The sequence below is a fragment of the Bicyclus anynana genome, chromosome 11 (assembly GCF_947172395.1).
Source record: "Bicyclus anynana chromosome 11, ilBicAnyn1.1, whole genome shotgun sequence".
In the NCBI taxonomy this organism is placed as follows: Eukaryota; Metazoa; Arthropoda; class Insecta; order Lepidoptera; family Nymphalidae; genus Bicyclus; species Bicyclus anynana.
In genome coordinates, this window is record NC_069093.1 from 7,022,481 (window position 1) to 7,040,647 (window position 18,167).

The following is an 18,167-nucleotide window of genomic DNA, read 5'->3' on the forward strand; positions in this document are numbered from 1 at the left end:
GTACTCTCCGAAACAGCCATGCCCGGTGAGTCTTTGCGTCAAGCGAAAGCTAACACTGCCGCTCTTTCTTTCTAGCCAGGCTTCGAATGTTGGCAGCCCCAAACTCAACTGTACTTGAGAGTACAAAGAAACAGTATAAAATCACCATGATCGCATGCTCAACGGTTTGATAGTTATGTAGTTAAATAGTTATATAAAATGGTCTTAAAATACATATAATGTTGCCGTTGATAACTAATAGAGAAAGAGTTCGTTGTCAAGTTGTTCGACCCGTCACGTCGAGGGTTATTAAGTCACTTGATTTATGATCGCGTGTCTTTTGCTCTTGTAAAACCACAGGCGAATATTATAACTACAATTAACTAAAGTAACTAACTAAAATTAAATAAATGATAATAGCGAATGCTCAATTTTTTCCGCGAAATTCGATGATTTATGGGTACTTTTTTACCCAACTCCTAGTAAAAACGATACCTACAATATTAAATGATTAATTAAAAAGTAAGGGGAAACATGTAGTCATAATAATTATAAAATTAATACACCGTTACACCAGCCAAAGTTGAAAATCTTTAAAGATCAGTTTTAGCTGTACAGTTTACTTTTATTTGAATTTCAATCAATATCACTAGTAAGAACTGTACAGTTAGGCAAAACTGAGTTAGCCTGCACTTTTAACTATATTGTTAAAAGTGCAGGCTGTAGCCCGCATAGGAATCAGCCAAAAAATCAAAGTATCGAATTTGATAACTTTGTACAAGAAGTTGTAATTCATCGAAAATTGTATTAGACAGATATTAAAGCATGGGAAAAATAATCGCTAAAAAAATAACTTACGACTACTATCTTGATGTTATGATTGATTACTGATTTTGATATTTATTTAATCAAATTTAAAGATTTTCGTAGGTAGAAAAGTTAATAAGGAACTATCTAAGAAGCTGAAATATATAAACAAACAAAAAAATCACTTACGTACATTTTTATTAAATCAGAATAGGAAATGTTCTATCACAATACAAACTAAATCAATAACTTTCAATATTATGTCATAAACTCATAAGATGTCAACGTAGTAGTTTTTTGTTGTAAATAATATTTTACTTAAGTATTTGGTTACTATTGCTTTGTACATTGCATCAGTGATTAAAATAAACAAAATATACTTATGTAATAACTAGTTAAAAATAACTATGATATACTCTTAACAACCTCAATATTTTGTATCGGGCTACAAACCTTCAGTTTTGACTGTACAGTTTTATTGAAATTTCAATTAAAACCATTAAAAAAACTGTACAGTTAAAACTGATGACACGCAGATTTAACTGGACAGTTCAACTGTTCAATTAAAACTGAACGTCTGTAGCACGGGTGGTAACTTTCATTTGACTTGAATAATACCTACGAGTATGTACTTATATTATACATAATATCAGTACCGAAATATCACTTCGTTACTTAAAGTGACAATTAAAACGATTAAGCTTCATTTTTGTTTACTATGATCTTCCTTTGATTCTGTGATGATTATAATATTATACGCTAATTTCTGTATGGTCTTTCTCTTTTTTACAAAAAATGGTATTTGGATAGTAAATTGGTACAATAAATAACTTTCTGAAGAAATAAAAGAATTTAAAAATGATATAATTTATAGAAAAATCAAAAATTCCGACTCAAAAAAAATCTAATCTTGCTTTCAAGCATTTTTTCATCAGTACTTCTTTTTTAAAGGTATACGTAGCATACGTGTTTGAAGCTGTTTACTTTTAATTTACGATTTAAGTATAAAATATTCAAATTTTATTGTGCAAGATGTATGATTTTTGTTCCAGATTTACTTATTTAAACACATATTGCACCAGCATCCCTACAGGTCTTGTCAAAAGGTTTATTAAGAAACTAGTTGCTAGAATATTGCGTCTTAATTTTTGTCTTGTAACTTTTTTTTATTCTGGTCAAAAACTGGATGGTATGTGCAAGCATCAACAATTCGTACATTTTGTTTGTACAGTTCAGTTTGTAGAGTAGGGGTAGGGTAGGGGTAGGGTAGGGGTAGTTAAAAGTTTACATCGAGTTTCACGCGGACGAAGTCGCGGGCATCCGCTAGTTTACTTATAATAATTACAATCAATGTAATTACAGCCTAATTAAATAAAAAGGGCCTTTTTACTCTAAACACTTACTGATTATTTTTAATAACTTAATCTATTAGAACTATAATTAACTGTACACTAGGTATATCTATTGTAGTCATATACATGATTTAACAGTCACATACTGAACAATCACAGGTAATTTTAGTAATACGAACTCAATTAATTAAAAATTGTCTAATAACAATTAAAAACTGAAATGTTCATAATTTATGATTAAATACTAATTAATGTTAAGGCCAGCCGTATACACTCGTTTTCCGTATTCGTTTTTCCCAATCCGTTTTCCGTGTTTGTAAAACGAGTGTAAGCGACCGGCCTTAAATTATTGAAGCTACTAATAGATTTTCTTTTTTACATAAATAACAAAGGAGACCGAAATTTTGGGCCTAACACATTAAAGAAAAAAATAATTGACAAAAAGTCATTTATTTTATAATAAATCACCCAAAATAATTAGAATTGTTGTTGTTAATATTTTATCTAATGTATTGCCCATATCAGAGAAGGCATTAAGGAAATTAATTAAATTTAGATTAAATTATAAGATTGTACAAATAGAAAGGCGTCCTTACGGAGCGGCATAGTCCAAAATGGACTCAGCTGCTAAAAATAAAGATTTAAAAAAAATCTTGATTGTGCAACTGTCAATCAAAAACTGATAATATTATTTATTCTGTGACACTTAATGGTTAATTTATCAAATTTGGGTCCAAAAATGCATGAAAAATGGCCGATCTCCTTTGTAAGTAATCAGTTGCAGTTTGTTTAATTTTTTTAGATATTTCCGTTTTTTAATCTAGAATAACGCACCATGAATTATTAATATCACAAAATGGCACCAAAAGACAGCTTACTTAAAGTCATATAAATAAATTATCATTAAATTATTATTATTGCAGTTTACACAGAACAATAGATATTGTAGAGTTCTGTGTCGTTTGTTTTACTAAAGAGCAGTGCCTTCGGCTTCTTTCTTCTTATTCTTCTCCGTGTCCGAGTCGGCCATTTTGAGTGGTCCATGTTTCCAGCCAGTTGGATATCCGTACTGGCGGACGTCGTCCCACCACTGCTGTTTACCATCAGCCCAGATGCAGTAGATCACGTTGGTGCCGACCAGTACAGCGAAACACACCCAAAACGCCACCCGCCATTGAACGAGTGTTGACTGCAAAAAAAAATCGGTTGTCTGTAAATACGGTTTACTGACGATAGTTGAACTTGACAACGTCAGAAAATACTGATCGAATGGTTGCGTTTTTCAAAAGAAAATTTCAATTACGTATTTAAAATACAGAATATATTTCATTTCTTGTAAAAAAAGTTGGCAACCTTATAGCGAGATATACTTTATTTCTTGTAAAAAAGTTGGCAAACCTAGAGCGAGGGAACGACGCATGACGTCATCTTTTTTCGAGTTTGCATTTGGCTTCATCGAATTATAAGACGTTGTCACGTCAAAACAGTTTATGAATCATCAACCTATATTCGGCACACTGTCCACGAGTCTCCTTTCAGAATGAGAGGAGTTAGGCTAATAGCCCACCGCGCTGGCCCAGTGGATTGGCAGACTTCAGACACCTATTCTTGGTCTTAGTTAACAATAACATCTAATTAATCGACCCCACCAGGCGGACTGACGACATCAAGCGAGTCGCAGGGATTCGCTGGATGCAGGCGGCCCAGGATCGTGATATTTGGAAGTCTCTACAAAAGGCCTGTCCTGCAGTGGACGTCCATCGGCTGATATGATGATGATGATTCTCCTACCATAACAGGTGGCTTTAGAAGTAGTGGCTAGTAGATTGCAAGGCTTCAAATTCTCATATTTTGGTTGGTTGGTTTATAATGGTTTTATATTTTTTACATCATGAGAATACACGTGTCCAGTTGTGCTCTGTTATTTCACCTTTGTTAAGACGTTATTTAAAGATTGCCTATGAATCACGATTTATTTATTTCAATAAACCCAAATAATGTTAATTGCTTAACTATAGATTAAATGACTGTTAAATGTTTTCTAATTAGTGGAACAAGCCACTGTAAAGGGCCTTAACTATAAAGTTATTATCTATGGTCGTATAAATCAAGTCATCCATGAAATAATTGTCTGTCGGAAAATTTATCTCTTAACTAACTTATCGTTATTCGGAAACAAGCGAAACAAGATCATCAGAGTTAGAGAAGGATGCACATGAAGAACAAATACCCTGCATACTAGAGTCAGAAGTTAAAAAAGGCATAACAACGCAAAAATGTGGAAAAGCGCCTGGAGACGATAAGATTTCAAACGAAATTCTAAAGGAATCTCTAACCGCAATATCCAAATATATGACACATTTATTTAATGAAATAGTGGCTACCGAGCAAATACCAATTCAATGGACTAAATCTACTATTGTTTTAATACACAAAAAAGGTGACAAAAATGACATAAACAATTACAGACCCATATCTCTAATGTCCAATATTTACAAAGTGTTCTCTAAAATAATACTCGAGCGGATAACAAAGAAATTGGAAGAAAACCAACCCAGAGAACAAGCTGGATTTCGCGCCGATTATTCTACCATAGATCACATACATGTCGTGAAACAAATAATTGAAAAACTCAATGAATATGGACAACAGTATTATATGGCATTCGTCGACTATAATAAGGCTTTTGACTCACTAAGTCATAAGTATATCTGGAAAACACTGGAAAACCAAGGTGTAGAAAGTAAATATATAAAAATCATAAAGGAGATATACAGAAATACTAAAGCAACGGTCCAGCTTGAACAACAAGGTGAGGAATTTGATATTCAGAGAGGCGTCAGACAAGGTGACCCTCTCTCACCTAAACTTTTCACAGCAGTGTTAGAAGATATATTCAGAAATTTAAACTGGAGGGATTCCGGAATTAACATTAACGGAGTAAAGCTAAGTCACCTAAGATTTGCTGACGACATCGTTATATTTGCTGAAAGACCAGACTTACTACAAACCATGATACAACAATTAGATTACGAAAGCAGTAAAGCCGGTTTATCCATGAATCCATCGAAGACAAAAGTAATGACGAATGCTTCAAGAGAAAATATTGAAATAGGACAGGAAATTATAGAATATGTAGATGAATATATATATTTGGGGCAAATAATATCTACTAAAGATCAAGACTCCAAAGAAATAAACAGAAGAATAAGCAACACTTGGAAGCGGTACTGGTCCCTTAAGGAAATTGTCAAAAATGAAACAATACCAATATCGATAAAAAGCAGACTGTACAACGTATGCATCCTCCCATGCCTGACCTATGGATGTCAAACCTGGCCTGCTACGTACAAAAACAACAAAAAGCTCCTTGTCTGCCAACGCAGTATGGAAAGAAGCATGTTGAATATAAAACTACGGGACCGTTGGACAGCTTCAAAAATAAGGAAAAGGACAAAGGTGAGCGATGTACTACAGAAAATAAGAAAACTGAAATGGAATTGGGCAGGTCATATAATAAGGACAGATAGAGGAAAATGGACAAAGGATGTAATGGAGTGGTATCCTCGAAACGGAAAAAGACGTCAAGGACGTCAAATCAAAAGATGGGAGGATGATTTACCAAAAGGATGGAGGAGGTTAGCTCAAGACAGAGATGAGTGGAAAAAAGCGGGGGAGGCCTATGTCGCAGGACAACCTGACCTACAAAGTGGTTGCTAAAATTATATTTTATTTTATTTTTAGTTAAATTTAGAAAATTGTATTAATTATAAGTCAAAATGTAAAAGGTCAGCGAATAAAGGCTTTTATTATTATTTATTATTATTAACTTATCGTTTCTACTATTAAAACTTTATTCATTTTGGAAAATATATTTTTGGCATGTTTTATTTCTTAATTTGAACTATATTCCTTTTTCCTCTTTAAATTAAGACTGAAGTAGACCTTCAGTCTTAATTTAAAGAGGAAGGAGACAACAAAGGCGGGAATCAAACCCAAGGAATCGAGCCTTTGTCTTCGTATTAGCTATTAAAGCTATAAAGCTTCGTATAAAGAGAACAATTAATTATCTCACTCAACATCTAACCATTCACTGAAAGGCAGACAAAATTCTCTTGAAACTACTGAAATTGAATTACTATCCTCAAGAATCTCGTTTCCTAAAGCAAGTTATTACGAGTTACGACTTTGGCAAACTATTTCGAATTTCGCATAGAGAACTTCAACACAAACATCTCATCCCTCCCATTATCTGTGTTCCCAACGAAACTAAACTGAAAGATATTAGCTGAGAAGTGAACAAAGTTGATAACATCCTGCAACTGACATCGACTTGGAAATATCAATATCGGTAAGCGTATTATAGCGTCAAAGCCTGCTTCCGTATTACGTGCTGCTATTATGGAAAGTTACTATATTATTTTCTTATTGTATCTCTTCAAGTAGGTACTTACAGTTATAAGTACGAGAAAAACGGTTTTCTATTACTCTTAGTCAATTGATTAATGTTATAATAAAATTATTATCATCATTATAAATCCATATTCGGCTTACTGCTGAGCTCGAGTCTCCTCTCAGAATGAGAGGGGTTAGGCCAATAGTCCACCACGTTGGCCCAATGCGGATTGGCAGACTTAACACACGCAGAAAATTAAGAAAATTGTGCAGATTCCCTCACGATATTTTTCCTTCACCGTTTGAGACACGTGATATTTAATTTCTTAAAATACACACAATTGAAAAGTTGGAGGTGCATGCCCGGACTGGATTCGAACCCACACCCTCCAGAATCAGAAGCAGAGGTCATATCCACTGGGCTATCACGGCTCTCAATTATTGTCAGTCTTCTTTAATAGCTCACTACAGGACCACGCCTCCCTCCTTATAGCAAAAGGGATTGGAGTTTAGACCCACACTTCTCAAATGTGGGTTGCGATGATAAAATTTTAACATTTAGCGATCACATATATTATATTGATAATAATGACTGGAATAGACGTCTTAATGTCTCCTTAGTGGTTTTATGTAACACCACCGACTTCCCATTTCAGGCCAAAGAAATAAAAGCTCAGTACTTCATAGCCCGACCTAAGACTCAAATCCAGAAACTCCGAAGCCTCATAGGCTATGGACCAACGAAACAGTACTGCTAGGTATTTAATATAATGTATGTAATATTTATATGATAATTTTCTTAAATTACTTGCGATACCCTCAAGTAGGTCTTCTTCTTTTTTTTATATCAGGTTTTGTTTGGCTGTTATGTATTAGTTTCAATAGGTGTTTTTTTTATTTTTTTATTGAATAATAATTACCTAATATTTGTAAATATTTTAGGTAATTGTACATTCTAATAAGACAATTGTAAAAGCAAAATGCAGACTAAAGAAATTTGAATAATTAGGTTTTTTTTATTTTTATTCTTTTCAAGTTAGAACTTGACTACAATCTCACCCGATGGTAAGTGATGATGCAGTCTAAGATGGAAGCGGGCTAACTTGTTAGGAGGAGGATGAAAACCACACCCCTTTCGGTTTCTACGCTAAATCGCTTGGCGGTGCGTCTTTGCCGGTAGGGTGGTAACTAGCCACGGCCGAAGCCTCCCACCAGCCAGACCTGGACAAATTAAGAAAAGCCCAGCCGGGAATCGAACCCAGGACCTCCGTTTTGTAAATCCACCGCGCATACCACTGCGCCACGGAGGCCATTAATTACGTTTTACCATTTAAATCTACAACATACTCGTACTGGTTTTGCACGAGATTATTATTAGTAGAACATGCAGTTTACACTTGTATTACTTTGTAAACTAGATAGGTAGTATCCAGCAATCAATAATAATGAAAGCTATCGACTCATTTCTAATCAATAGATCAACAGAAGCCGCTAGTACTTACATCAGGTGTCAATAATCCAATTAGATAAGGAGTGATTATTCCCGATATGGTTGACGTTCCGTTTATCATCGCCGTCAAAGAACCGGCGTAGTTTGGTGCTAAGTCCAGAGCGTTTACCTGAAATATAACATTTTTTTTTTAATGCTAACGATCGTCATTTTTCTATAGCTACCACAGTAACTTTGCTGGGGGTTCAAATGAGAACAGAAGCTCTCCCAGGTCGAGTCTGCGGGATATTAAAATGTAGAGAGAGAGTAATATTAGAAGAAGCTCTCGCAGGTCGAGTCTGAGAAATATTAAAACGTAGAGAGAGAGTAATGTTAGAAAAAGCTCTCTCAGGTCGAGTCTGAGATATATTAAAACGTAGAGAGAGAGTAATGTTAGAAAAATAGCTAAACTAAGCTCTGATCACTGAAAACAAAATAAAAATGGCAAAACCTTTTAAACATGATGCAAAATAAAAAAATTAACTCTTACTGATTTTAATAAGATGGAAATGATACAGCCGTCTGCAATCGTCAAAAAATATAAAAGAAAATCATTGTGCTGCCCACTTAATTTTTTGTCTGAATGGTAACACTGGTAATACAAGGCATACAAGTGTAGTACGCCAAGTTACAGACGCTTGACTATTTATACCCAAGGTTAAGGGAGACGGGTTATTGTTACGAGCTAGTTTCTAGCTAGACTATTTGAGTCTTCTGAATGCATTGCATCCGATGTTCATTGTTGCTTCAATAGACACAAAATATGGTCAGTGACAATATCAAGGTTTCAGAAAATGTATCAGAAAAACTATAATTTGTAATTTAACTCGCATAATTGCCGATCCCGTGGGAATACGGGGATAATATTTTTTCAAATCGGATTTGAAATTTTTCGTAAACGTACAAAAATAGAAATCTTTCCTCTTCATGAGGATTAGTGTATCAATTACCAAAGAGTCTTACTTCATAGGAATTACCATGTAGCTACTAAGATATAAAGACTGCGTTAAGCCTATAATCCAAAGACTACGAATGAAAATTTAAACATTAAATCAAAAAAAAGCTGAGTCATACCTTCATGCCGCTATAGAATCCTCCCATTAAGGCCATTGATGCGATAAAGTAGCCGACAGCTGCGAAACGATCGCAGCCTGCATATGAGGCCAATATGATACAAATGGCCGGCCCAGTTGCAGCTGCAAAGATAAGTGACATCGTGTTAATGCTAGAGTCAAATATTTCAAAGAAGAAAGTGTTTATGCAAGATTTACGATATAAATAGTGCGAGTAGTTTATATAAGCCGTGATAGCCCAGTATAAGCCGTGATAGCCCAGTGGATATCACCTCTGCCTCCGATTCCGGAGGGTGTGGGTTCGAATCCGGTTGCGGGCATGCACCACCAACTTTTCAGTTGTGTGCATTTTAAGAAATTAGATATCACGTGTTTCAATCGGTGAAGGAAAAACATCGTGAGGAAACCTGCATACCAGAGCATTATCTTAATTCTCTGCGTGTGTGAAGTCTGCCAATCCGCATTGGGCCAGCATGGTGGACTATTGGCCTAACCCCTCTAATTCTGAGAAGAGACTCGAGCTCAGCAGTGAGCCGAATATGGGTTGATGACGACGAGTAGTTTAGTATATTATTATGATTATTAAAATTGTATTTGAAACAAAATTACCTGAAATAATGAAGGAAGCAGATCTTAAATTAGATGATATGTACGTAGTTATATACAAATCAGAAGTGTAGAGTAATCTTTGACAATAATTAACAAACTCAATAGTGTTTAATCTTATACTAATTGTGTGATTACAATTTAACAAATATTTTAAATCAGTGGACTTTAATGTAAGCCAAAATTTATCGAGCATCTTCTAGCAAAAAACTTTTAACAATCAAGTAAAAATTATAAATTACGATGATATTTTTGACGATGAATGATAATTTTTTGGTTTGAAGATACTATTTTTGTACTAAAAATACGTAGTATACAATTCAAAATGGATTTTTAAAAACGTTTAAATTAATTTCGTAACTGTAATGGGGTTAATGTTCCGTGAAAAATTAAAATCACGTAATAAATTTGCTAAAAACCTGCGCATTAGACAACTTAAATAAAAATAACAATGTATCAACTAGACTTTATTACTTCATGTTATGTAATATAATTATTTCTGCTCATTTAAACGTTTACTACACTATTACGCGTTATTTATTATCCTCTAAATTTATTTCCATTCTGTTATTTATTATATCAATTCAGGTTTCCAAATTAGATGTAAAAAAATTCTATTACAGTCTTCAATACTCTATGTATCTACTCGACTACTACTACTAATAATCGATTCGTACACAAATGCTCTTTTTCCTAACTTTTTCATTCACGGAAAAATATAAACAAAGTTTCATTCGTATTGGTCCTGGTAGTAATTGAAAATTAATCAGCAAATCTATTATTATTAACATATCAGCCGTTGGACGTCCACTGCAGGACAAGCCTTTTGTAGGCGTTGACTTTCAAAACATCACCATCCTGAGCCGCCTGCATCCAGCGAATCTCTGCTTGATGTCGTAAATCCACCTGGGGGGTCGACCAACACTGCGCTTTCTAGCTTAGAGCCCCAACGTCCATCGGCTCTTCGAACTATGTGACACGTCCGAGAGTAATATACCTCTGCGCTGACCAACCCGCATGCCCAGCGTCGTCAGTACTGGGCAAAACTTTGTGATGGACCGTAAAAACATAATCAACGATTAACAAAAAAAAATATTTGTTTTACTGCAGATATCAGAAGCTACAGATAGATAAATCATACTATACCTATAGTTGTGTGAATAATTCTTCCAGTTCTGATGGAGTGCCAATTGCGCTTGACGCAAATATCACAGACCCAACCGAAGAAGAAGGCGCTTATCCACATAGCGAGGTAGGGAATTGCCGTCAATGTTCCTGTAGTCGCAATGTTGAACTTGAGGACGTCTGTCATGTACTTCGGAAGATCTGTCACCATTGTATAGTAACCCCAGTCGTGGCCAACCTGAAAATAGATTCATTCATAGAATCAAAAATGTCTTGAATGAAAATTTTAAATAGTTCCAAAGTCATAATAGAAACTATTATAAAACAAAATGAAGTTGTGTATTTCAATCATTAAGAAAAAGAAGAAGAAACTTTTTATCCTTTGAATACTGAAAATGATAAAAAGAAAAAAATACAGACAATTCGTGATCTTAAAGATTAAATTGATTGAAATTTTAATTGTAAGGGATTATTTGAAAGAGATATTTAAAGGTCTCTAGCGTAAGGTTGCCCCAAAGCTAACGGTCTGGCGACTGGAGACATGCATTTTGTAATGATATCCTCTAAAAATGAATAAAAATACGACTAATACGTTTTATATTTGGACAATTGAGGATGTCGACCCAGGAAACTTGCTCCCTTCCAAACTTATAACGGTTCAAACTCCAGAATTGGCTACCGTTCTTACCTATGGTAGGAGTATGGACTAACAAAGATTGAGCGTTCCTAAACTTAGGTATATCTGGCTACAGGCTCTCCGTTCAAATGTATAATAGTCAGAACTGGTTTCACCAACTTCTGATAAGTGTCAGATAGCTTTTTCAGAAGTTTTGTCTTTGTCACTTGACATATAGTAAGAAAGTGACAAAACTTTCGTTTTGACTATCCGAAACTTATCAGACGTAGTCCAACCGGCCCTTATTTAAAATGTTAAACTTACAGCAGCAAACAGAAGGGCCCAAACAGGTACAGATCTCACGATGGCCTTCCAAGGCACAGGGTCCCTGACACTTGTCATGTCTGCACTTGTGACTGTCTCATTCAGATACTTGAGTTCTTCGTCTGATATGAACGGATGAGTATTTGGGGTACTGTAGCAGAATATGCTCTGTGAAAATCACACTAATATTATAAAGGTGTTCATATAAATGTGTACATAATTGTTACCCCTAAGCGCCGCAACTACCAATTTGGAAAAAAAATAAATAAAGATAGGTTATAACCCTGATTTTTTATGCGAAATTAGTTACGGACTGCCGCTAGTAATTTATTCTTAATCTAAATTACTTATCCACACAAGAGACAATATACCAATAAAATTTGACCAAATTGGCCAAACATAAGTTTGAACAAATGATGCAGATTGTAGATAGTCTTTATTTATAAAAACTGCTCTAACTTGGCCAACCTTGTCCGAGTTAAGTCATGTGGCAACTGCGAGTAAATAGGTAGTTTATGCAAAAACTAGCAAACAGGTAATCTCGAGTTGATAAACAAACCGGATAACACTATATAAGGAAAAACCTAGTTTGTATAAATGGTAATAAAGGTAAAACTTACCCAAAATATGAACCACAAGATTCCAAAACAGCCAAAGAAGTAGAAGACGTTGGCCCAGTCTCCACCTCCAGCCATTAAGACGCCGGACATGAATGAACCGAAGATATTGCCAATTTGTGCACCGCCGAACACAACCGCTCCTTGCCGTGATCTTTCATGTGGTGGCACCCATCGAGCCAGTACTATCATCAATGCTGGCATTGTTGGACCCTGCAAAGAGGTGCAAAGGTGCATTATTTAAGATGTATAATAGAGAATACTGACTGATCTGTATTTCGTAGATTCAGGAGAACAGAAATAAACAGAGTACCTAGTGGGAGTTTTCAATGTTTTCATACTGTGACGATCGCGTAAACGTAAACGCGAATTTATATGGAATTGAAACAGTTGTGCAGTAGTGCATTAGTGCTACTAGATGGCGCTGTTTTAATTCCTAAGAAATTCGCGTTTACGTTTACGCGATCGTCACAGTATCAAACTGCAACTAGACACACAGGTAACAAAAAGATTTAAAGACACAATTTTACTTGCAGAGAATATAGGCTTAGTATTTATACAACGGTGTCTAATATTTATTCTGCTCTATGTCTAATTAAAAAAAATGTAATCAATTGATTCATAAAAAACTGAAATAATGAACATGCCTAACATTATGCGATATGTAAGGCTTTGGGTTTATTAGTATAGGGTTAGTAAAATAAACTACTATTCCTATTCCTATTCCTATATTTCTATCTAAAATTTGTATATTCTTACCTCTCCCATTCCTTGTAAGATACGCAGAATGAACAGCCATGTTGCCCCTCCAGCTTTTACAACCACTGGAGTCATTAAAGTGAATATAGCGGTACTCAGAAGACCAATACCCAAGGTCCATTTCCCGCCGTACTTTTCCGCCAAGTATCCTCCAGGGACGTGAGTAATAGCGTATCCATAGTAAAACCCACTTAGAATGAGACCTTGAGTTGATTCGGACCAGTCAAATATTGCATGCTGTAACAGAGGATTAAAAGTTTTTGGGTCTGCCACTTAAATTAAATCTTAGAGCTCCCGCACACGGACCATTGGCTACATCCACAAAACGCCGCTACTGCCATATTTTCTGTAGTTTTCATACATTTTATATGAACTCGACGCACACTGCTGACGCCGGTAGCCGCCACATGCTACAATCGGCGCTACTCGCTTCTTGTGGCCCGCGCCAGCCACAAAACGCCGTCCCACACGCCACTCGCGCGATTTTTATATTGCATGTATGGGTTAAAAAAGTAGCAGCCATCGACCACAAGTGTCGATCACCGGCCACAAGTGTCGCGCGCTTCAGCTACTTTTGTAGCCTCTTCTTGCTTCTTGTAGCGGCGTTTGTGGCTGTCGCGTGTGGCCCGTGTGCGGCGGCACTTAGAGCTATTAATGAACAATGATACTGGCAAAAAGTCTTATGGCACTATTCAGTATAGCGCACATTACCGACCCTATTAAAATTGCTTATTCTTATCGATTTCGAGTTGTTCAGGCTATAAAATTTTAAGCTTCTCTGTCTTCCGAGAAATTCTCAGGGTTGGGTTGGGAAGCCGTTAAGCCATGGGTCTTATTAATTATCAATAACATCTAGTAGTCATTATTAATCGTTACAAAATAAAATTATGACCCTAATGCCGCTAGCCTGCCTTGCAGAAGTGTGATGAGTCATTTCGTCATCAATATCAACCCACATTCGGCTCACTGGTTAGGCTCGAGTCTCTTCTCAGAATGAGAGGGTTTAGGCCAATAATCCACCACATGGAGAATCTAGAAAATTCTCTGGTATGCAGATATTTCCTAACGATGTTTCCTTCACTGTTTGAGACACTTTTTTTCTGATTGCGTTATGGCCATAGGCTCCTTAGGGGACCTCAGCGGCGTCACCAGGGGGAGGTTTGAGACACGTGATATTTAATTTCTTTTAAATGCACACAATCGAAAAGTCCCTATTCATGCCCCGTACCGTATCCTGACCCACGCCCTCCGGATTCGGAGGCAGAGGTTATAACCACTGGGCTATCACGACTCTAGATGATTTTGCTTTCTATAAACTATCTCAAGGTACTCTGTTATAAAACGCCTCCTTTACGTCAAAACCAAACATCTTCAAGTGTTTATAAGGGTTCCTACATAGATTCTGTAGTAGTTTAGAAGTGGTCTCTTAACGATCTGTCGCTGTACATGACAGGCTTCATTATCAAGTGTAATTGAGGCCATTACCGCATTTGGTAGAGTCCTTTTCATGAAAGAAGTCCCGCGGCTAAAACCTGAACTAAAATTGACAACGCCTTACATAAATGACAATAAGATAGCCATTACCAAATGACAATGAGCGACTTCTTTCATGAAAAGGACTTTACTAAGGTGTTTTTCAAAAGTATAGGTATAGCTTGGCAACTTCGTTCGTAACACTCCCGGTGTTGCGCGCGGGGTGAGGGGCGTGTAGCGATGAATGAAAACCCCACGACTGTTGCACGTCACTTACCCACACGCACGATTTCACACCCGTGCAGTCTTTCCGACCGTCGCCCGCATATCAACGAATTTAGCAGACTATAGATAATAATTATAATTAACATTTTATGCATTCTACGCTTAAAATCTAATCAGAGTTATATCCCCTGATAGTTATTTTGAAATTATATTTTATGTACAGAATTTCACTCTTTAATTTCACTCTCTCTCTAGATCAATCTAGATCAACTATCGTCAGTAAACCGACTTTACAGACAACCGATTTTTTTCGAGTGTGCATCGAACAACATGACGTTGTCACGTCAAAAAAAAATTACTTACAGGCTTCAGCGCAACTGTTCCATTGAGTATTTGGCTCTCATCAGGGCATGCGTCAGGGTCAAACTTCTCCAACTCGCTCTTCGTGTTGTTCACCATCTGTGTGACGGCCAGATTGAGGCACACCCTCATGGTATACGCGTTGCATACAGCCAGCAGTCCCATGATACCGAGGACATACCGCTGAGGAATTAGGAACACTGAGCACAGAAAACGTTTCAATATTTATTATGTACTAACACACAGCAACAAGAGTAATAACATCATTATAAACACGTTACATATATTTTATGTTTACAACTATAGTCTGGCAAGTTCGTTCGTCGCAAATCGTGCGTGCGCGGAAGTAAGGTGCATCAGTCTTGAGTTTTCATTCATCGCTACACGCCTCCCAGCCCGCGCGGACCATCGGGAATGTTACGAACGAAGTTGCCAAGTTATATTTTTTGAAAATAGAACCAAACCCCGTTTTTTTTCTTTTGCGTTTAAAAAACGTCTTTTATCGGATCTTGCTATTCCAAAGTGCTCTGTCTGAATATTTTCTGTTAAAGCTTCGGCTATATACAAAAATGTTCGCACTCTACCAAAATGGGACCGATTTTAATGACTTTTTTATGTTAATTATTAAGTAGGTATGAGAATAGGTTGTAAACGCGTATTTATGATGTAAAAGCGTTAACTTATCGTTTTCTATTCTCGTGAAGTTCTCTTAACTCTCCTACACTGTATGAAAAAAAATATCTGGCAGTACGTTTGCAGGTTCAGCTGAACATAATACAAACAAAACTAATATTACATAAATTTTCATAGATTTTTTTTTTCAATTATTTATTTTAAAGAATATTTGTCATACCTTTTAAATATGACAAATATTCCCCTTCCCCTCCAACTAGTCGGGAAAGACTGTATTAGGAGTGGGCACGACAATAGACCAAAGTGGCCGAATAGGATCGAACCATCAACCCTCCGTGATGAGTCCGACCGCTCCAACCGTTTAGCTATTGAGGCTTCAGATTACAATAGAAGAATGAATTTTAAATACTAAGATCTGCATTACATTTTCCTGTAATTCATTAGTATAAAACTGAAATTAATTCACTATGTTTTTATTTAATTACGAGCGCGGTTTTTTCCCTGGTTTTTAATATTAGGCAAACACGAAGATAAAATTAAGATAATGTAGCGTGCAATGATATATATTCTACCGCAACTTGACCTTCAAGTTAAACTTCGTGACCCAAGGAAAACTTTATATTAGGTCCAAGTGACACCACCTCGGCACTTTAGATCTTATTAAAAAGGGAGACTATCAATATATCAGTGTCTGATTTAAATATACCTAACTGCACAAGGTACTTAAAGAAATTTAAGATGATATAAAATGTTTTTTATTGAGTTATATTATTGGAAACTCTTGTCCAATCGCACCAATATCTTATTTTTCATTAACTCTACATTAATTTAATACAATAACCTTAATATTTATTTTTGTTAGATACTTTTTATTTGTGGTACATATTTTAGTTACAAGATATGGGAAGTGAAAAGAGAAATTAAAGAGAATTTATATGTACAGTACTTAGGTATATTACAAAACTGTGAGTTCATTAAAATCGGTCAAAATCACAAAATTTCTGGCAATGCCGTTTCATTCACGTGCTATTTAGTACATTATTTCTAGAATTGCATTGAAAATGTCGAAGGTTATTAAAAATTTTAACTCATACGGAGATTTGTAATTAATTTTTAGATAATTTTAAGTAGATCCTAAATCTACCAGTGGTCTCTGAGACCGCACGCAGATGTTTAATAAATTAATATGTAGAGTGGTGGCTAAGGGTTAAATTAGTTCCTTAGGTAGATAATTTGATAACTTACATTTTGATATTCTCCGTCGCCATTCTGGTATCATTGCAACGTATACAATGTATAATATACCGCCAAGTGTAACGTCTGATCTGGAATTATACAATTAAGAATAGATTAACTCTATTTCTGTAATGCTAAGTTTATAATTAGGTATTTAGGTCTGCATAATATTATATCACACAGCAGTTTTATTAGAAAAGTAAACTTTTCTTGATCTTAGAACCTTGAAATGAACGAATTTTTAATTTTTAATAATTTTTGTCTTATGGAGTTTCATACATCTTACATATATTTAAAAGAAAGTCGATTTAGTTACACTATTTATAACTCGAAAACGGCTGAACAGATTTGGCTGAAAATATGTGGAAAAGTAGCTTAGAACCAGGAGACAGACATAGGATAGGGTAGTGGTAGTGTTTCACGCGGACGAAGTCGCGAGCGTCTTATAGACCTTTAGTATAGACCATAAAACGCAATACCAATATCCGGTACTTGACCAAACTCGTCTGATACACAGCCGTGTATAGCTGTGCAGATATTAAAGATCTCACAATTGTTGAAGAAGATACCTATCGACCTATCGACAACAGAGATTTTGATCTAGGTTGAGTTAAAAGAGATTTCTTATCTATATGTCTCTATAACTTCAACGTAAGATAAGAACTGTAACGTGTCTTTATTAAAATGATAATGTGAGTTAACAGGTCAAGAATTTCTTATATATCCAAATGACAGATTTCAGTATCATTAGTGTTGTAATTTCTTAATCACATAACTAACTATACAAATATTTTAAAGCAGTTGTATAATCGTCGAAGTGGCTCCCAAAAATAACGCTTATGAGCTCATTACTCAGTTAAAAATAAATAAAAGTCGATAAGTTTTCCATATTTATTGTATAATTTTCAGGTATTTTCCGACAGAGAAATTATACTTTTGTAAATAACAATGTAATGCTACGGTTTCATAAATATAATAAATTATTAAAAATACGCTGATATTATTTCCTAATATCTACTCATACTTAATTAAATAATAGATTAACCTATAACCACATACGTGCGGTCACAGAGACCGCAACGATTTTTCAATATTTTT

At 35.5% G+C, this 18,167-nt stretch overlaps 1 protein-coding gene across 2 annotated transcripts in view; it reads right to left on the reverse strand.

Annotated features, from left to right (window-relative positions):
• Positions 1-967: 967 nt before the first annotated feature.
• Positions 968-18,167, reverse strand: part of LOC112049678 (putative inorganic phosphate cotransporter) — a 38,864-nt gene continuing 21,664 nt past the window's right edge. The window contains exons 2-10 of one of the 2 annotated variants that reach the window (XM_024087670.2): positions 17,079-17,158; positions 15,204-15,400; positions 13,143-13,379; positions 12,387-12,596; positions 11,767-11,934; positions 10,848-11,064; positions 9,097-9,218; positions 8,036-8,152; positions 968-3,327 (exon numbers count right to left, since the gene is read on the reverse strand). In XM_024087670.2, coding sequence (XP_023943438.1) covers positions 3,109-3,327; positions 8,036-8,152; positions 9,097-9,218; positions 10,848-11,064; positions 11,767-11,934; positions 12,387-12,596; positions 13,143-13,379; positions 15,204-15,400; positions 17,079-17,112 — 1,521 coding nt within the window. In that variant the 5' untranslated portion in view covers positions 17,113-17,158 and the 3' untranslated portion in view covers positions 968-3,108. The remainder of the gene's footprint in view (positions 3,328-8,035; positions 8,153-9,096; positions 9,219-10,847; positions 11,065-11,766; positions 11,935-12,386; positions 12,597-13,142; positions 13,380-15,203; positions 15,401-17,078; positions 17,159-18,167) is intronic. The other variant, XM_024087672.2, reaches the window with a different exon arrangement.